Raw genomic sequence first — 20,859 nt, forward strand, 5'->3', positions numbered from 1 at the left:
AGCTAAGATAGAATGACCGGTCAAGACACTTGGACACACAAATGTACTGGGAATTACACTTGGGAATTTCTACAAAGGAAGACATGTTTCGATCTCGTCATGCAGCTCCCAGGCCACAGGTGACCCCTCCTTATTTTTTCAACACTTCTAATGATTTGACCCCAGTGCAAAGTGACAGCTGAGCGTCCCTCTGAATGACTACTCACTGTCGTGCCGGTCACCGGCCCAGGGACAAGGCTTTTGCGTCATGGTGAACAGGGTGTCGGAGATGTCAGACAGAAGGCAGTCCAGGTCAAACATGTGGACCTCCACCGGCGCAGCCTCGGGCTCCTGGTACATCTGATTGGACCATTTCTCCAGCTTGGCCTGGCAGATCTGACCCTGGAGCCGAGAAACCCAAACTTAGGAACATCTTCTAGTGACAAGTCAACTCTCCGGATCTATTCATCAGAGACTCTTTAAACAGAGAGACAAATTGTTGCTCCTAAGTTGTGTGAATTTTCCATTTGGGTTTATGCTCTAAATCTAATTTTAAGTTGTTTCATACTAATTAAATTTTTTTTTTTTTTTTTTTTACATAATAACATAAATTGTTTTTTAAATTGTTAAATGTTATTGTTTCTATGGAGATTGCCACTTATTAAGCCCCTTGGAGGGTTTTTTCGGCAATCATCCATCACATCTTTTTTTGTGTGATATATAATACTGTCTTAATGTTTTTTTAGTGAAAATAAAATAAATCAAAAATCAAATCAAATGATTAATGCACTGATGCAGTTTGCTTCTGTCCAGCTTTTGGTTTGATACACTGAGAAATGCACGTAAACACAAGCTAAAGCTATACAATACAGTTAGATACGCCTCCAATAAGTTGTTAGTCATGGACAAAATCAAGTTAGCCTCACAAAATATGACAACGCCAACCCACTAAGACACAATTTACATCCACTCACACCAAAAAACAGGTAGTCCCCCCGCTCTTACATCTAGTGTCTAGACATGCAACGCCAAACTTTCCCACGTGCCCGCTCTCTGCTTAAAACCCAGTACCACTCACTCAGAAAATGAACCTCCAGGACCGGTCCGTTTCCCTCTGTTTGAGCTGCTATGCTTCACCCTTCTTGTCTCCCCCCCCCCCCCCCCCCCCCCCCCCCCCATTATAGGGAAGTCCAGATTGACCGGAAACGTTTTGATTACGTCCAAGCACATGACATCCCAGCTTGTAATTATTCATTTACCTCTCAATTTGTCATCTTTGAGGAATAGTATGTGTGAAGTGTGTGCAACTAGAAATGAGGTGAGATTGTTTTGGGTGGTGTGTGTGTGTGTGTGTGTGTGTGTGTGTGTGTGTACAGTGCATGATGAAAAAGCAGTTTTGACATATTGTTCGTAAACACTAGCCTCGTACAGATTATCATGATGTCAGCTTTGTTCCTTTCTTTACTTTGATGTCTCACCGTTGAGTATAAAAGCAGCAGCCTTTTGTCCCTGACCTGATTCCACAGTCCCACTCACGTGCGGGAGACCAGACTCGGGGCCCCTGCTGCTGCCTCCGTCTCGCCAAAGAAATAAAATACACATACGCATGTCCATCACTTCCGATCTGTACTTTCTGAGGCCTGTGGTACATTGCATTACATGTATCTTCAAGAAATGATACAATAAAATATAATGTGCAAAAGTGACATTAGATGAAACTGAATAAACGGAGATTGCATTTTTTATGGCAAACACATTGCCCTCTTTTTGTCTCGAGTCAAGCTGTTCCTTTCACACACAGAGCGTAGCGTGAGGACACATGCGGCTACACTAGTGACTCTTCGAGACTGTGCTAAATGCTCGCCATGCTACTGCAACAAGGCTACATAACAGGTAATATTTACCAGGTTCCCCATCTGGGCGTTAGCACGCTTATGGCTGCTAATAAGCACTTAATAAATTAACAGCAAAGGGTGAAAGGCATGTCATCCCATATGGTCTGGCGGTTAGGACTCCTGGTTTTAACCCAGGCGGCCCGGGTTCTACTCCCGGTATGGGAATCAGCAGGGGGGGGTAGTAGCTCAGAAAGCTGTGTGGGGACCTGGAGGGTTGTTGGTTCAAGTCCCTGTGGTGTGCACATATTGTGGTGGACTGGCAGCTGGAGAGATGCTAGTTCACCTCTTGAGCAAGGCACAGAACCCCCACCTGCTCCTTTCCAAGTGCACCACACTCTGACATCTCTCCATTTAGTGCATGTGTGTAGTTCTGAGTGTAAATTGTAATTTACCCTTGCGGGTTTAATAAAGTAGACATTATTATAATTTCACCACTTGAAATTTGGATTTAGGTGAAGGCTATGTCAGGCTTTTATATATATATATATAATCTGTATAATTTCTGCCCCTGTTTCTGTTAGTATTTCTAGGATGTCTGTTGCTGTTTTTTGTTGGTATGATACAATCTGGACTGTGGTCATAACATCTACATGTTACATCTTAGAACTTATTCCCTGTTATAGATTGTTCTTATTCAATCAGTCAATTTATAGGTTATTATGTTAATATTTAGTTATGATCTACTGCACTGTTCAATCCCAGCACTGTTCACCGTGGCACACAGTCTATCTATCCATCCATTCCATCTATCCATCCATCTATCTATCCATCTATCTATCCATCTATTCTTAAAGAAACATAAATGCCATGCAAACTTCATTGTTGAATGAAAATCTTTCACAATAAACACATTTGAAACATAATTTGGACTTGATAACGGCTCTAGAGGAATAAGCTGTGCATCCCGGAAGTCATTCCAGTTGATCCTCTAGGGACTGGGAATGTCTGTAAAAGAAAACCATCCATGGCAATCCAACCAGAGTTGTTATATTGCGGTGTGTCCGTTTGTCCCTCAGGTCCCCAGGGTCACACCGCCTTTTGTTTATATTCTAAATGAAAGAAGACTTCTCATAGGTTGGACCGTCCACTCCCCCTGCTGAAGCCCCTCTAGTCATGACTTGATTTGGTAACTTGGCAGGACTTTGTTTCCCTCAGATTGAGTTTTAACACACACACTGACAGTATAGCAGTAGATAATAGACAGTAATAGACAGTATTTACTTCACCTCCTGGGCACTGCCAGGTGCTGTTGAGCAAGGCACCGTACCCCCCCACCCGCTCAGGGCGCTGGTTCGGCTGGCAGCCCACTCACTCTGACATCTCTCCATTAGTGCATGTACAGATCCTGAACATGTGTGTGTGTGTGTGTAGTTCAAGACTGTGTTTGACTACTAACAAGTGTGGACACAGAGTGTAAATTGTAATTTCCCCATTGGGGATTAATAAACAGATTAAAATTAAAAATTAAAATTAAATTAAAATAGTGTGTCATTTGTGTCTTGAATATGATGGCCTACACAAATCCGAATGTTGAAGATTTTGGGAAGAGAATAGATATGAGGCTGAACTCATATAGTTGATTCAATTTTATATTGGGGCGTTGGAGCTGTAACCCGTTATAAATTATACACTAAATAAACACTACCTTTACAAAAAACAACCCCAGGGTTTTACTGCAGTGTTTTGTTCTTCCCAGCCACGATATGTAATCTGACAGGCCAGATAAGGCTTTGGGAAGCAGGAGCATAAAGAGGTGGTTTCAGTGCTCTTTGACCTGGCATCTTGGAGCTGATATGTGACGTTTGAAGTGCCGCACAACACATCCACCCAGTCACACATTACCCCCGGCCTGAGTTCATATTGGGCGTCCAATGACACGGGGAAATGAGAGAGAATAAAGGCAGAAGGACCCAGTTCCCCCATACAAAAACAACTTTGGTCAGAAATCTTTTTTTTATACATATACTAAGATTTGGAATGACATTCCGTATCACACCAGAACACTATCATCCATCACATATTTCAAAAAGGCTCCAACAGCTCCTTCTTAACAGTTAAACTTCCACGCATTCATTAATTTGTTTATGTATTATCCAAGTCTTGTTTGCACTGTCCGTATTTATCTAGCCCAGCGGATGCCTTGTATAAATGTCTTTGTCCTTATGTAACTGTATTGTTTTCAGTTGTCAACATTTATTTTTCCATATCGATGTCTTGTATTAATGTCTGTCTTGACGCGCTGTACCCATGTTTTAGGTTTCTGCAGAACAGGAACCTGCTGAAAACCAGTTTTTAAACTGAGTCAGGCCCGTTTTGATATTGTAATGTTATGTCACTTTTTCTAACTTTCCTGTATAATAAATATATGAAATGAAATGAAAGGATGATGATGCCCAAGGTGGAAGAGGCAATGGTGGGTGAGCAGAGGGTGGTGGGGGGGGGGGGTGGGGGATTGAAAATCATACGGGTCGTGCTTTCTTTTGTACCCATTTTGAAATTTGATTCTTTTCCTCAGAATCATTATTTTTAATCTATTTTCACCTAAATATGATCTATTTATACCCATGGTAGCTATATCATATCCGTTTCCAGCCAAACAGAGCAAAAGCAGAAAATGCTGAAAATCCAATATGTTTTTCATAAATATCAGACTGACTGACATGTGATGTGCATTCTTTTGAGGAAACAATCGTTTTTTAGAAATGTCTCATGATATACTGTCTCTAGAAGTGTGTGATTCAACTATTGTTTTTGTTAAAGAAGAAAAAGAAAATAGCAATACTATTGAATCGCAATAAATGATAATCGCAACACAAATCAAATCGGCCCCCATGTATCGTGACAGAATCAAATCGGGACAAAGGCATATGGCATATTACATTCTCATGTGAATACTGTCATTAACGCCGTCCTCCTACTTCTCCTGTTTTCCTCCGGATCTTTTGTGTGTCTGTGCCACAGTGAAGTCACACCCGCTGCCCCTCCGCTCCACAACTTTTACAAAGCGTTGCGGGAAGTAGGTCACATTTGATTAAATGATGTAGCTGTTTCACTTGTGTCGATTGCCTACCAACGCCGGGCCGATGACGCAAGTTGCTTTGCACGTTTCTCTCTCTCTCTTTTTTTTTTTTAAATCATCCTCCCTTTTCATTTCTAGTCAAACCAAGGAAGGCCAAATCCAAGTGCTACAAACAGCTACATGGAGGACTCTGATGCTCATATGTTAAGATGCAACTGCATGCAAACGTCAACAATGCTAGCAAGTCAGCAAAAATGCACACGGCCACCTGGGTCAATCAGCCAACTTCAGTTTTCAAGGCATAAATGGTTGTCTACATTAGTGTTATTCCAAAACACATAGAAAGAGATAGAATAACATTAAAGCAGGATTTTGTCATACCTCTTGTAGCATTGATAGAATATCATCCTTCTTCTTCTGAAGCTGCAAAAGTAAAGAACAGGGTGTAGTTTGTTTGTGTCACAAGATTCCACAGCCATGCTAGCGGCAGGTACACTATTTACCACCTTGGTTTAGCATGTTAGCATCTTAAAAACATATTATGAACAATTGATCATGAGGTAAACATGAATGTTGGTACCAAATGTTTGTTAAAGGTCCCATGACATGGTGCTTTTTTATATAGACTTGTAATTGAAATTTCCCCACTGGGGATAAATAAACAGTATAAATCAAAATTATAAAATAAATAAAAAATATAGACCTTAGTAGTCCTATAGGTATCTGAAGCTCTGTTTATATAGACCTTAGTGGTCCCTAAATAGTTCTGAAGTCTCTTATATAGACCTTAGTGGTCCCAATACTGATAGAAGCTCTTTATATAGACCTAGTGGTCCCTAATACGTATATGAAGTCTCTTTATAAGACCTTAGTGGTCCCCTAATACTGTATATGAAGTCTCTTTATATAGACCTTAGTGGTCCTAATACTGGATCTGAAGTTCTTTTATTAGACCTTAGTGGTCCCTAATACTATCTGAAGTCTCTTTATATAGACTTAGTGGTCACTAATACTGTATCTGAAGTCTCTTTTATAAGACCTTAGTGGTCCCTAATACTGTATCTGAAGTCTCTTTTATATAGACCTTAGTGATCCCCTAATACCTTATGACCTCATAAGGGGAAAGATTCCAGAAAAAGATGAACCTGCATATGGATCGAGCTAAAAAAAAAGGTCAGGGAGTCTCTAAAGTGGGATTCATCCTCTGGGCACCAGGAATGTCTCTCTAATGTAGACCAACTTGTTGAGATATTTCAATCTGCTCCGACCTCCAGACCAACATGCCGCTAAAACGGCAAAATCGTATACAAAAGATGAAATATGTGTTCTGTAAAGAATGAGTTCTCACCCTCTTCTTGTAGTAAATCCTCCACTTGTGATACTCCTTGATCACCACCTCGATCCTTCTCTTCCAGTAGCTGCCCTCTAAGACAATCGCCTGTTGACATGATGCAGAAACACCAAGGAGGAGACTTTCACGCCCATCCTCATCACTCATCAGTACTCAAAACTCAGCAGTCTAAATATGAATGTTTTATTAACGGTATTTGAAATAATGTGCCAATAGGGCGGGGTATCATTCAAATATGTTGGATACCATTACCGATAGCAAAGCCTTGACTTCCATACCAATTCCTGAATGAAAATCCATTTTAACAAAAAGAAATCACGTTACAAATCTTTTTCATTATTTTTCAGCTCCTACTACGCGAGTTCCTTCTCTGTGTGTAGCGTAGAGTTTTTCCTTGTGTGTCTCTACGACGTGTATCGTGTGACAGCCAATCACAGACATTATCAGAATCAGAATAAGAAATGCTTTATTGGTGGCCAGGGTGGATCAATGGTAAAGCGGGCGCACATGTACTGAGAGGTTTATGCCTCAACTCAGAGGTCCAGGGTTTGAATCCAATCTGTGATGATTTCCTACATGTCTTCCCCCTATCTCACTTAACTGTCCTATAAAAATGAAAGGCAGAAAAGCCCATAAATAATCTTTAAAAGAAATACTTTATTAATGCTTGAAGAGAAATTCTGTTATAGTTGCACATATTGCACAAAGGGCAAAATGAATAGAAATAAAGATAGCGGTATATAGAGAAGTATATAAATCAGAGTAAAAATATAAAAATAGAAGAAATATAAGGAGTGTGGGTATCTGCACGTTGCATGCTTATTGGCTCACTGACGATGATGAGATTTGCTCCTTGGGTATTGAAATTCAGATTTTGAAGGACGAGGCATTTTTTGATACTCGGTAATAAGGAGAAAATTCGCTCAGTGCCTAAAAAGTAACACAATTCGGTACCTGTGTCAATGAAAAAAGAAGCCAACTTGTGCGTCAACAGCTCGATTTGGTTTAAAATAAAAAACGCATTCCCCTGTAACCCAAATCACTCACTTCAGGCTTTCGATGTGCATCGGCCTCCGAGCCCTCCAGCGGGGTGACGAAGCCACACACTGGGTTCTTCCTCTTCTCCACATCTAAACACAGCAGACACAGAGCAACGACGTCAACAGGAAAACATATGGATTTTATTTACTATGATGTCTTCATGTCTAACTCCTCATTTATGCTCAGTCGCTTAGTCGCTCTTCGCTTAACAAGGTCTATTGCATTCAAAGCTAAAGTAAATTCATTAACAGACGGCGGAGAGGAGAGGAGGTGAAGAGTGGTGGACTCACACTGGATGAACCAGGCTCTCCAGATCGCATTGTTCAGACGGATCTTGTCCCTCCACAGCAGCCGCAGCCCCTTAAAAGACTTCCACTTGGGAGAGACGATCTTACCACTGCAAACAGAACACACGATCAATGTAAAAATGACACAACTTGGGTATGAAAAAAGGCTGCTGCTCAATGAACTAATGAAAGAGAGACAGACATGACTGGTTCACTGAGATAAATGACTGAGATACTAGAGAATTGGAGGGGGGGGGGGGGGGGGGGGGGGGGGGGGGGGGGGGGGGGGGCATACCCGCATCTAACATAGAGCCGTTGTTCATTTTACAGAATAAAGCAGTATGAATATTACATAAATGGATTACAGAGTACACGCCGATGCACCAATGTTTATCAAATCAGGATTCCTGAAACCCAAAGACTTTGCTGGCGATGTTTAAGGCAAAAAGCAGAGTATTCACCAGAAAATACGCACACAAAAAAATGTTTTTAGTTCAGAAAAATGAGCATCATAGATAATCTGAAATATCAGTATGCACGAACAACTTTAAAGCAAATGTGTATTTCATTATGTGGTGTGAAACTGGAATTCCTTGGCTAATGATTTCAAGGGTAACATCAATATCCTTCAATAACAATGTAATATAGCCAATTATTATAAAAATGTGTCTGTTTCTATGAGCAACAAAGCAACAAAAACAAAGTGAAGTGAAGATCAGAGCTGCAGCTAACGACTACATTTACACTGTCGATACATCTGGAGGTTGATTTCTTGATAAAGTGATATGTTTGGTCTATAAACGTCACAAAATGGTTTGTGAAAAAATTTGTCAATCAGTGTTTCCCAAAGCGTAAAATAACGTCCTCAAATGTCTCCTTGTGTCCACAACTCAAAGACATTCCGTCTGCTGTCCCAGAGGAGTGAAGAAACCAGAAAATATTCACATTGAACAAGCTGGAATAAGAGAATTTGTAGTTTCTTGACTCAAAGCAACTAATCAATTATCAAAAATAGTTAGTGATTAATCGAATAGTTAATAACTAACTAGATACTCTTCAAAGGGAAGTTGACACGGTGGAAAATGTTCAGCAGCCCCACCGACTCACCCCCGTTGGACATGTGTCCTGATTTGGACTAATGGTCCCCAATCAGCGTATTCGCCGGCCCACTGTCAGGCTGTTTGCACGTTTCCCAGCGTCCCTCAGCCTGCCGAGTGCTAAGAGAGGGCCTCCTAATGTCAGGTGCTCAGGGCGTTGCTAGGAAGCCCGGGGAGTCATTTTCACCGTGCTTTTAAAAGGAGTGAAAACGCTGCGGGTCACACGCTCCAGACAGCAAATTACTGGAAACTTATTAGGAGAAGAGCCAATTAACACCAGTCTGGGTAATGATAAATACCGTGCAGCGTCTCCTTGTTACACCAAAATACTATATATCATTTCCATGTGACACTGTGATCAATCAAAAACACAGTACAGTTTATATTTTTTGACTTCTTCATGTTCTTAATGTGAAAGCCCTACATGGAAATGGAAGTATTGTGGTATTGTACTGGTAACCACGCCTGGCTCATGGTTTATTGTGCAAGTATCATCAAACCATAAAGAATAATAATACCAAATTGGCACAGTCGGGAAAACATCTTCTTTAGGCCAAAGGTTGATGGCAGCTCTTAAGAACATGTTAAAACAGGGCTAAAGTCAGAATTTCTCAAGCACTCTGCTCAGAAAAACTAAATCAATTTAAAAAAAACTAAATTAACTTAGTTAATTGTTCTTTGACTAATATCGGTGGAACAAAGTAAAATACCCATTTGGATGTTATAGCTCTCGGAACACAAGGTCTGTGTGTAATGAATTCTAATAATGAAGACTTGACCTAAAATATACATGGTGTTATGTACAGCCAGGGGCATCATTCCAGGTTATTCTTTCCTTTCCCCTCAGTTCCACTGCAACCTCTCCAGTCCTGCCAACTAGAACCAAAGTCCACTTTTCAGTGAAGATTTTCCAGGCGGTTGCACAAGAGACAGCAACCCCCCCCCCAACACTCCCATTACAACCCCACCCCTCACTAACAGTGTGGAGCTCTTGGTGTACACTATGAGTGGATCATAACACATGTAAATTATGAACTACAGAGAGATCCCTGCAGAGGGAAAGAAATATGAATTACAGCCTGCTGGTTCAATATTTACTATTACTTTATAATCCCTCTAATTTTTACTATTTATTAATAGGAAAATGACTAGCTTCTAAGATTTCTCTCCCTTTTTCATGATGCATAAGAGCTCCAGCAGATGTCTTCCTGCAAATGAAAAGGTTATCTAAAATAAAAAAAGGGATAAATATGGAATTAAAAAGGTAGACTAATTATAGAAAAGTACATTTGCATATTTAAAAGAGGAACTGATGTCCTCTTGTCGCTAACGTTTGACCACAGGGACCCACCTGTAGGCCAGGGACATGCAGTCAAACAGGCGGGTCAGAGTGGGGTCGATGCTCAGGCTCCCGGAGCTCTGCGGGCCGTACCGGTACGTCTGGCACCACGTCCGGTTCACCGTGTCGAAGTCGTATCTCATCGGTCCCCCGCTGTTCCTCCCGCGTGGCGCGGAGTCGCTGTGGGGGGACGACACCATGAAGTGGCCGCTGTGGATGACCTGGGTGCAGGGGATGGAGCCGGGGCACGGCCTGAGACCTGCCACCCGAGCCTCCGAGTCCGAGTCCGAGGAGTCCCGGAGCTGCCCGGCGGGACACGCTCTCCCTCTGCCCGCCATGGTGCGTTCACATTCAGAGTCGAGTGTCCGCCAAAACGGTGAACTTTCTCCTCAGCTGACTCCCCCTGCCTCCCCTCTCCCCCCCCCTCCAGATATTCCGATACCTCCTGAAAGAAGTGGCGCTTGCTAACAGCACCGAGACCCCTCATCTGTCAGCTGAGAGACAACTGTCTTCCTCACCCGCACAGCTCTGGACACTGCGCGTGGACTATTGTGTAACAGCGAACTATCACTGGGTCAACTTCCTCTGGTGGTAAAGTCCTCCGTTCCGCCAATCACTGAACACGGTAATTATTAATAGACCGATCCTAAGAGGAAAATATCTTTACTATGGAATCCTCAAAAAATGAATTCGTACTTAGTGTGTGATATTTTAATGTTTTTGTAAAGTATAACAAAAATTCTTATAGTATGTTAAAGTAAATACACATACATAGGCTAGAATTAGCTAGGATGATATACTGCAATATTTTTTAAAGGAATTGTGATTATATAGCCTCATTCCATTTCATCTTGTCTTTGCATTGTACTTTGTGTATTTATTGTTTTCTACCTTATTTTCTAATTTTAGCATAAACTGCCTTCCTTAAATTTTATATATATATATATATATATATATATATATCCTCTCTTCATGTGCTTACTAGTGAAGAAACCCAGTTAAAAAAAAAAGTAAAAATATTTATTCCAATTTCTAATGGAATATGAGGCTTCAACAACATTTACTTAGATGAATAGAAGTCTTTCTAAATCTTTATTACAAAATGCTACTAACCCCCCCCCCCCTTTCCTTTTTACTTTTACCCAAGATTAACAGAGAACATGTTGCAAATTCAACGTTAAGAGAACTGGCGTGACTTAAAGGAATAGTTCCAATTTCTGAAAGTTGGGTTGTATGAAATATTCAGCATTTTTTTAATCCTTAGCTTACACTTAGTTCAGTTTAGTCCTGAAACCCAGAAGTTCAAACTGTTAGTCTCAAATAAGGCTAAATCCATGAAGGGTTTGTAGTATTTTGCTGTGTTCTAATAAGTGAAATCAGAAGTAACAGCTGATGTAACTTTTTGATATACTTGGCATGAAGAAAAACATAACATATATGATATAATATGAAACAGTTTTATTGAACACGGATCTTCCATTCTCTCTGTAGACATCCACATGTATGCCATTCAAATCCAGACTTCAGATACTCTGGTCTGACAGAGTCCCATCACTGGGAGTCAGCATCCTCTCCCTCGCTAAGCCAGTTAGAAGTAAGACCCCAGCTTTAAAACGACAAATTGTCACTTTTGTTGAAGTGAGGACTGATTGTGTAAGGTGCCCATTTATTGGCTTTAGGAGAGCTGGACATTCACAAATACTGACGGGATCTTATCAAGCCCCTGCAGAGGAAACAGGACCTCCACAATCAAGAGATTATTCTTCTGATGGTGGTTTCTGCACAGTCATGACCTTCATTATTTGATTTAAACTATATAATTTAAGTTACAGGAAAATAAAGTCACATTTTAATAAAGAAGACATTTGCAGCCAAGTACTAGTAGTGGGACAAGAGCTCCATGTCACAGACACTTAAGTACTCGTCCGTCTCTTTAGAGTGCCGAAAGGTATGAATCAAAACCGATTAGTGCTGCAACGTTCACTTTCATCTTATCGCAATGCCATACCTCCAACTTTGCCAGGATTTATATTGAAGAAAAGTGAAATTTAGCTTGAATCTAACATTAGTTACATTTGATGAAGCCTTGGAGGTCTTCCAGGAACTTGATGTACTCTTGATGCTCGACGGCGGTGCTCAGCTCAGTCAGCTCATCAGCAAAGGTGTTGTCGATCCCCCGGTCAGCCAGGAAGTCCATCAGGTGGTCATACAGAGCCTGGGAAACCACAGCAATCAAGTTGGCATCGGTTAAAGGACAATTCTTGTTGATTTAAACATGTAGCGGTTATTTATTTTCTTAATTTGTAGTGCTGAGTAGTGAGACAAATGAAACCAATCGGTGCTGTCTACACCGAGCTATCCTCCTGCTAGAGTTAGCATCCAACACGCTTAAACAGGGCAAGTTTTAAACGTGTTTTTAGCCTCTAAACATGCTCAAAATGTCATTAGTGGTAGGGGTGGGCGGATCGATAAATATCGATGTATCGATGCCAACGCTGGTATGGTATTGATCGATACAACTGTAATTGAATCGATATTTTAAATTTAGATATTCTCCTCTAGTTCACTATATTGTTGGTCTTCCACCTTCCGAGCAACGCGCGCTTTCACATTTGGCCCACATTGCCTCCTCCCCCTCCTGTCCTCTGCTGTGATTCGTTGTTGTGTCGTCAGTGACTCCTCCCTCTCCTGCTCCTCTGCTGTGATTCGTGTTGGTCGTCGACGGACTCACTGACACAACGCGCAGAGGAGCAGCGACTCGCTGTTCATTTACAGTGCCTAATAACTATGATTTTGTGCACTTCAATAAATTAATAAAAATTGCCTAAAGAATTGATCATTCATTCACCTCAGAAATAATGAAATGCTCTCCCCTACACAAAAGTATTTTTTTAAGTAAAAGTATCGTATTGGTATCGGTATCGGCAATACGGACCCTATATGTATTTGGTATCGGATCGATACCAAATTTTGCAGTATCGCCCACCACTAATTAGTGGTGCCTAGCCATGTGTGTGAGCATGTTTAGAGGCTAAAAACATGTTTAAAACCTGCCCGAACATCACTTCTAAATATCTGTCCGAACCCGGTATTGGGTATCCATCCTCCACCAGCCGAGACGTAGCGCGTCCCATAAGCCGCGGGGCGTTGCACAGGCCGGCCAGGAAGTTGAAGTGCAAAAGCATCCAATCAATTTTCAAAATAAACCCTGTGTGCAGACTCCTACTAAATTTAACAACTAAAAAACAGCCACAAACCTTTGGTCCGTTTCCTTCATAACTGGAGATAATGGAAAACCCATTTAACTATGTAGACTACTTAATGTAATGGCAGAAGCACAAACATCCAGGAAAAATAACCAAACCATAAATCTGCAAGTAATCTGTGGTATGGTGAACAACGGAACAAAACCACGGGGCAGCCGGAACGCAGCCTATCTGTGGCTGGTGGAATCCAGGCAGTCGTAATAATACCAACCGGGAGCCTTTCAGTGGCAAAAAAAACGCTCTTTTGGTGGACGTAGATCAAGGGTTTCATGGGATAAAGGGCGTTTTACAGAAGCCTCAGCCGAGCGGGCGTGCACTAATGTGACGTCATGAGAGCGCCCTAAGTATTTATACTCCTGCGTGGTGGTCGTGACACTAGCTGCGGTCTTTTCTTGAACAGAGGTGGCGCAAATGAGCAAAGGCTACCGACTGCTATTTCTACGGACAAGAAGAAGAAGAAAAAAACGGTAAACAAAGGGAGAACTGGCAGCCGCATTGCCGTCAATGCTTCGATTTGATTGGACGACCTACTTGGTGGGATCGAGCCTTTCATTCACCATAAAAGAAGTCATCTTAACCCAGGAAGTTTACCAGGGAGACCTGCGTTCAGGCTTCCTGTTTCCACTATGTTGTGCGTCGCTCAAACATTAGAGCGGTGCACGCCTTCTGGACGCGCCAGCAAGGTAGACGCCATTTTGACGTCCCATTGGTACGCACACTTGGACTGAAAAACGACTCTTACGTTGCAGCTTGTTTTGTGGCTCCAGGCTGCACAGCTGTCGCCAAAAATGGACCAACTTGAAAAATTGCCGTCCCCATTATTCACTTAGACATTATAACATGAAAAAAAAATAGGATCCAGATAGATCAATATCAAAGTTCCCCTTTAAGTTATTAATCTGTTTACTGTAAGTGTGTTGTTATCCCATATGTTAAGCACTTTGTAACAGTGCGTCTTTATAAATAAAGACAGACTGTCCCAACTCTTACCCAGTCCAGAGAGTCTGTGTTGAGTGTGTAGCTGGTCTCCTTCCACTCGGAGTCTCCCTCAGGTTGGAAACTGACCTCACGGATGGCAAATATGTCGCTTTCCTCTTCTCCTTCACCATGGCTCATCTATAAAAAGTCACAAATCCAGCTTTTCTATTAAACTGTCAGAGTGTAAGGTCAGAGACGTGCTGCTGCTGTCAATATTTTACGTCTCATAAGTTAATGTCTGTGTGAATGAATGCAGGCTGTGCTCACCTCGTCTTCAGGAAAATGGCAGTCAAACACCAAGGAATGTTTGGCACCCTGTTTTGTTACATCAACAACAAAGTTGGGTGTCGACACAATATCTGCCTGTAAAGAGAACCCAAGATATAATTATTACCCTGTTTATATTTGAATTTCCACAGCTTTAAATCAGTCATTTGGTGTTTTTAAGACAATTATCCAGGGCAGTGCAGTAATGACTGCTCTCATTTCACAGACACCTTTTAAACCACAAACAACTCACCTCTTCTTCGGCTGACTTCTGCTGTCCCTGTTCTGCTTCTTCCTCAAAGTTAGGAGGAATGCTGTTATTGACGTTGAATGTGACCGTGATTCTGTAAGAAGAGTGGAGAACATCTGTATCAGTGTCTCTGGGTCCCAACCAGCAGCGGCGGCAGATGGCCGCCTACCAAGAGCCAGGGTCTGTCCGAGGTTTCTGCCTGTAGAAATGGAGTTTTCCTCACCACTATTGCACCAAATGGGCAGCGGTGGACTAAAGGTTAAAGAAGTGAGGTTGTGACCGGAGGTCGGCTGTTCAATCCCCAGACCGACAGGATCAAATCTGGGTGGGGAAGTTGGCCCTCCCTCATTACCACCACTGGGGTGCTCACAGTTTGATACGCTAAATTGTTTTACTGTATAATTGCAATTTTTTAAGAACGTTTGCCGTTGACATAGTTCAACCCCCTCAATTTGATTGGACAGCATGTGTATTAGAAGGTCAGGAGCCAATCAGCTAACCGCTCAGTGGCAGCAGACCAGACTGTGGTTGTACTGGGCAGCGTCCACAATGTGGAACTGTGTGAATGTGACAGGTCGTCGTTGCAAATGACAATTTGTTCTCAATCAACTTACCTGGAGAAATAAAGCTTGAATTTAAAAAAGCTTGCTCTTGAGGCAATGTTTGGGTCTTTGTAAATTATAGTGTTGGGTAGACCTATATCTATAAAGTGTCCTGAGATATCTCCTGTTGTGATTTGACACTGTAAATAACATGGAACTGAACCAGAGCTCATTAGTGTGTCCATGCGTCAACAAAGACTGGATGATCACCCTGTACGCCGGCCTTACTTTTCTCCAGCAACACTCCTCGTGAGTTTAGCCTCTGTGCCGTTCATCTCCAGTTCCCATCCTCCAGACATCTTAGGAAGGACTTTGCTTTTCTGGATCTTCCTCTCCTCTTTGATTTCATCAGACAGGAAATCGCCAAACGCTTTGTCACCTGTTGAAAAAGGTATAACAATCTTATACAATTGTGACAAAATGTGTGTAGTGGTCAAATTCAATCTTTCTTATCCTGCGGCGACTGCAACGCAATTAGCCTGGTTAACTGGTTTCTAATGCCTACAACACGGCTTGATTGATGCTCTTGGTTTGACAAGGTCATCCCAAGAGCATTTACTTCCCTTTGACAACTTTACTGCATAACTTTACATTGTGATTCTTGATATTAGCGTGTGCCAGTGTCCCATCATGGGTCGCTACCACACAGTACACACAATGCTACTACACTTTAGAATTCATTCATTTTGGCAATTGTAGATTCAACAGGATATGCACAGGCTGACAATTAACACAGTTTGATATGTTAAATAGCTTTACTGTGTAATTGCAGTTGACATAGTCCAACCCCCTAAGTTTGATTGGACAGCATGTGTATTAGAAGGTCATGAGCCAATCAGATACAACTTGGAGTGGCCAGGCCTAAAATGGGATGCTGGCTCTTTAGTTTTGTAGTTTTTGTTGCAGGCTTTTCTTGCTGGCTGTATAGGAGGTTGTGTGTGCCAAATAATATTTTAATAAGTATGTAAAGAAAGTGCTTAATGCAAATCATTTAATATACCACTTGTATCGTGTGTTATATATATATTTTTATATTCGGTTCTTATAGAAACCATATTCAAGTGTAAACTGTAACGTCGTCCAGAAGTACCAATACACCACAATTATTATAAACTATCAGAGCCAGCGATATGTATGAAGGTTCAAACACTAATTATTGTTAATAAAAAGATGGACGTGCTTCACATCACTTCTCATTCATCTTCCTGCGAACGACCTTCTAACCTCCACCTGAATACTCGTGCTATTTCACACGTGCCACTGACAATAAGACACCTTTGCGTTTTTAATTATTATTTTTTATTTCGACAGCTCTCGTGTTAACGTTACCACTGTTCTGGGGTGACAGCTGCACATAGCTATCTCTCGAGGTGAATGCTACATTAACTGTTTAAATTAATTGTGTGGTTCGTAAAAGCGCGTGCTGACTTAACGTTTCTGGCAGGCTGAAGTGTTGCGTTCAAGGGGTTAAGTAGCTTTAGAAATGATAAACTCTCGGTTAAATAAGCGCTGTTTTGGCGTAATGTCTTCTCTAACGTTACACAGAGCTACGTGTTTCTCTCAGGTTAATATTGCCTGATACGAAGCAAGCTGTAACGTCTTTATCTCACTTACCTTCTGTGTGCAGTCCTCCACATCCACACGATACCGAGGGATTCAACATTTTGGAACTAAACAGTTTGGGCCTGTATCCTGACGAGGCTCCGTTGTTGTTCAGCATCCAGAGGGAGCGGGTGAAGGGCCGAGTTGTTGCCGAACTCGGAGAGCGCAGTGTCGGGCAGCTGAGCGGCAGAGCCCTGGCTGTGGACGTGGTGGCCGAAGAAAGGCGAACCGCGGCTCCCACCGCGCGGACAACCGACTTTAGCATGACTGTATGAAAATATGAAGACGTGTAACGACAAATAAATTAGTTTGACAGAGCACGACAACCGGCTAACTACCCGTTACTGACGCTTCTGGAAGCTTACAGCAAACACGTGCGGAAGGGCACCCTGACCTATCGTAGCTATCACACTCTGACCTTTACACCGGAAATACTACGTTCAAAACGACGCAGCAAATAAAACAAAAATGTTCTTAGAACATTTTAAATACGACCACCGCTATTTAAAATAAGTAGCATAATGTAATATAATAAAGAAAATGTGCTATTCTTCTTAAAGTTACAGCCAGGTGATGACGTCACATGCACAATTGATAGCAACCATCATGCAGTCTATGGTCCCAAGCTATCCTACAGCGCCCCCTGTGGCTTGATAAAGAAGGTCACCTGATTTACATCTGTCGCTCCCATCAATGTATTATGAGACCTCTCCTTATCATAGAAAGTAAATGCAGCATGTCTACTAGAGCAGGGGTTGAAGGGGTTCCCCAGCAAAAGGGAAATACATTATTATTACTATAATTCCATCCATGACAAGACAGAATCCACTGCACTCAATCCAATCAGCCTCCTTTTTCTTATGATAAACAGCTGTTTAGTATATATTTGGTTCTGTATTTATTGTTTATTTGATATTAATGTTACATATGTTCGTATTAGGTGGCTCAGTGGTTAGTGCAGGTGCACATATACTTTGAGGCTTATGCCTTGATGCAGAGGTCCGGGGTTTGAGTCTGACCTGGGATGATTTCTTGCATGTCTTCCCCCTTTCTCACCATTGAAGGCAGAAAATCCCAAAAATATATGTTTGTTTGTGTAGGCACCAAGTTACTTTGGTAATAAACCCTTTTATGATTTCTGAATGGATGTTGATGATCATGGGTTTCTGTAATAACACATCTAAAAGCAAAAATCCTGTCAGATGGGGGACCTGGGACAAAATCTTATCAATGGGGGTCCTTGGTCTCATTTGTCACATCAGTTTAGCAGTCCTTCATGTGAAAAAGTTTGGGAGATGACAGGACACAAAAATATAAGTAAGGTCAGCATCATTACAACAAGAATAGGCGGTCCCATATCATTAAACACATTTTAGAATGATTTTTAACCCATGAGATCAGCTGTGCCATTAAATCGAAGTCCATGACATAAAATGAGTGCCTGGCTACAGGACATGGGCGTCCTGGGGGAAGGGGTTGCATCAGTCTGGATTTTCTCAAGGTAATGATGAGTTGCATCATGTAGCCGTGAAGCCCTGCTGCCAGAAGATGGAGCTGTTTTCCAACAGCAACACTTCAAATGTCCTAATAAAACAAATCAGTGAAATAAATGTCCTGTCATCTGATCATATTACAAAGTTGTAAATACATGCCAATGCTCCGTTCAATTCATCAACGCACCAGACAAAAGGATCATTTGTCAGTTCATCCGATTTTAGATAACTTGGAAATGTGCAAATATAATATGACTAAATGTCAATGGCTGGAATTAGTAGTGAATTATGTTTCTGTAACACAAATTTTGAATGTTTTTAGACCTGATATGGTACTCACAGATATGGACCATGGGACCATAACTGTGTCAAAGCCAAAGAGTGAAAAATCCCCCTGTTCCTCTGAATCTTTACTCACTACATGTAGACTGTTCTGCTGGACAGTGACTCCATTTTTATTAGAAATTATACCAATAGTTTTTATGTAACAAGTCATATTAGGTATACTTAAAATAAACTCATCAAAGGCGTGCATTTGGTCTTACAAACTTTATAACATGCAGATCCTAAATGGTCTACTTTTCCTTTGTGACTAAAAAAACCCCACACGACCTCGTTAGAGCATGGTCTGAGAATTCTCTACCTCGAATGCATTTGATGTATTTTTAATAGTTACAAATAGTTTATGTACTTTATTCAGGTAACAGTATGTAATGTAGAATCCTGAGTCCAGTGTAAAAATAAAAAAAAAAGCAGAGAATCCATCCTATTCCTAAACGTGGTGGGATTTACATACAAAGTAAGAAAGACCTGAGGGATCAGATCGTTAGCTAGAATCTCCATGCATTGCATCCATGTTGTCAGCATACGTCTGTGGGGGGGGGGGGCTGAGTAACATACAACAGCAAAGAGTAGAACCTGGAGAATAAGGCATGCTACTTCTCCTGATGTGCATGTATTTGGGGGAGCTGCTGATACAATCATATTGGACATGTGAGAAAAGGCATGCACAGGTTGACAAGACAAGTGCTGCATGTAGAGGCATTATAAAAGCCAAGTCATGTCACTGTGACATGTAAAAACCTCCTATTCTAACTCCAAACTTGGTGATTTTCATATTTTCTTGTGTTTACCTAACCTCGGATTTGAAAAATCTACCGCCCTTGCATATAAAAAAAAACCCTTTAAGACCACTTTGTTTAAACCCCAGACTACATGGTGGGAAAGCTTAAGACAGAATTGCTTTACTTAGCTTCTGAGAAGCTAACATTTCAAAAACTGTTAACCCGTCATTCTTATTCAAAAACCCACTGAAAAGACCCATACCGGTCTACTATACATTTCTTATTTAGGTTGGGTAGGTGGCGTAACAGTTGAGTACAATATCCTGTGGGATTAACATATGAAGAGTAGCATTTCAGCATATTTGATATGTTTTTTTGTTTTCAGAAATAACGAACATATCAAAATAAAATCATATCAGACGATGCTTATTGAAGAACTGCTCCTGTGAGGTTATCTGTGTTGTTTAAACGCATGCAAATGTTGAAAAAATTGATGCAAGACACTTCAAAAAGACTCTTTCTTCCTGGTGGCCAAATGGCAAGAGGAACTACTACCAGGCAGAAGAAACACAATTTATAAAATCTGAATTAAAGTCTTACAGGAGGTCAAAGTTGTGAGGCCTCAATATGCAGATTTCTGCTGCAGTGACACATGCTAAATGCTTGTCAACTGGGAGGTAGTGAAATCCAGACAGGGTTACTACACAGAAAAGGTTCAATACGTGTCTTCATCCCTAATTCATCTTTGTGAAGAAACTACATCTTCCAGTGTTATCGTCAGTGGGTGATTCGAGGAAGGTGTCCTCACAGAGATGTACCCCAGTCCTGTTTCTCTATTGGTTAGCTCTTGCTGGGGTGGAGTTTACGGCCAAAGTACTCTGGCGCTGCATCCAGCAGCCAGTCGGCATCCACCAAGCACAGGTCCCTCATGTAGCAGCGGGAGGTGTGCAGCAGCTCGTTGAACACCACGTATGCGGGCTTTCCCTGGAACAGGACGGAGGAGGGGTGGATGGCCACGGGCTGGTGGGTGTCCAGGGCTAAGTAGCTGCCGTCGGGTTGCAGCTCCGCAGCGTTGACGAACATCCCGTGGGCAAGGCAGCGGCGGACGTTCCCCGTGTCCGCCCCACACGACTCCAGCTTCAAATTCAGCTGGTAAACGATAAGCACAACGGGACGTTAGCTGCAGACGTCTATTACACAATAAATAATGTCACTGCATCACGTAAAACATCCTCCTGATGGAATGAGATAATACCATCCACAAAAATGTTTATAGTCTATTTATAGGCATATTATGACTTAGTTTTATAGTTGCAAAAGATGTGAAAC

At 41.7% G+C, this 20,859-nt stretch overlaps 3 protein-coding genes across 6 annotated transcripts in view; all 3 read right to left on the minus strand.

The window, feature by feature from the left end:
• Positions 1-10,576, minus strand: part of mlxipl (MLX interacting protein like) — a 28,226-nt gene extending 17,650 nt beyond the window's left edge. For 2 of the 4 annotated variants that reach the window (XM_032532688.1, XM_032532687.1), the window contains exons 1-6: positions 10,021-10,574; positions 7,576-7,682; positions 7,292-7,374; positions 6,242-6,331; positions 5,275-5,316; positions 207-381 (exon numbers count right to left, since the gene is read on the minus strand). In XM_032532688.1, the coding sequence (XP_032388579.1) occupies positions 207-381; positions 5,275-5,316; positions 6,242-6,331; positions 7,292-7,374; positions 7,576-7,682; positions 10,021-10,346 (823 nt within the window). In that variant the 5' untranslated portion in view covers positions 10,347-10,574. Of the gene's footprint in view, positions 1-206; positions 382-5,274; positions 5,317-6,241; positions 6,332-7,291; positions 7,375-7,575; positions 7,683-10,020 lie in introns of all 4 variants that reach the window. The other 2 variants (XR_004334538.1, XM_032532689.1) reach the window with 2 other exon arrangements.
• Positions 10,577-11,446: 870 nt separating this feature from the next.
• c1qbp (complement component 1, q subcomponent binding protein) lies at positions 11,447-17,384 on the minus strand. The gene is made up of 6 exons (XM_032533691.1): positions 16,986-17,384; positions 15,600-15,750; positions 14,773-14,863; positions 14,520-14,615; positions 14,265-14,390; positions 11,447-12,223 (listed from the first exon to the last, which is right to left on the minus strand). Exons 1-6 carry the CDS (start codon positions 17,236-17,238, stop codon positions 12,074-12,076), a joined length of 867 nt encoding a protein of 288 aa, XP_032389582.1. The 5' UTR covers positions 17,239-17,384; the 3' UTR covers positions 11,447-12,073.
• A 1,513-nt stretch (positions 17,385-18,897) lies between these two features.
• dhx33 (DEAH (Asp-Glu-Ala-His) box polypeptide 33) overlaps positions 18,898-20,859 on the minus strand; it is a 10,164-nt gene continuing 8,202 nt past the window's right edge. Inside the window, exon 12 of the mRNA XM_032533690.1 lies at positions 18,898-20,679. Coding sequence (XP_032389581.1) covers positions 20,371-20,679 — 309 coding nt within the window. The 3' untranslated portion in view covers positions 18,898-20,370. The remainder of the gene's footprint in view (positions 20,680-20,859) is intronic.

This window comes from Etheostoma spectabile, chromosome 13 (genome assembly GCF_008692095.1).
Source record: "Etheostoma spectabile isolate EspeVRDwgs_2016 chromosome 13, UIUC_Espe_1.0, whole genome shotgun sequence".
NCBI lineage: Eukaryota > Metazoa > Chordata > Actinopteri > Perciformes > Percidae > Etheostoma > Etheostoma spectabile.

What these genes read in the sequence shown, in the direction of transcription:
- c1qbp (XM_032533691.1), bottom strand. Translation starts at nt 17,238, where the DNA reads ATGCTAAAGTCGGTTGTCCGCGCGGTGGGAGCCGCGGTTCGCCTTTCT. An exon ending in AGGAGTGTTGCTGGAGAAAA is followed by an intron (nt 14,864 to 15,599) that starts GTAAGGCCGGCG and finishes CTCTTCTTACAG; the next exon opens with AATCACGGTCACATTCAACG. An exon ending in AGAAGTCAGCCGAAGAAGAG is followed by an intron (nt 14,616 to 14,772) that starts GTGAGTTGTTTG and finishes TTCTCTTTACAG; the next exon opens with GCAGATATTGTGTCGACACC.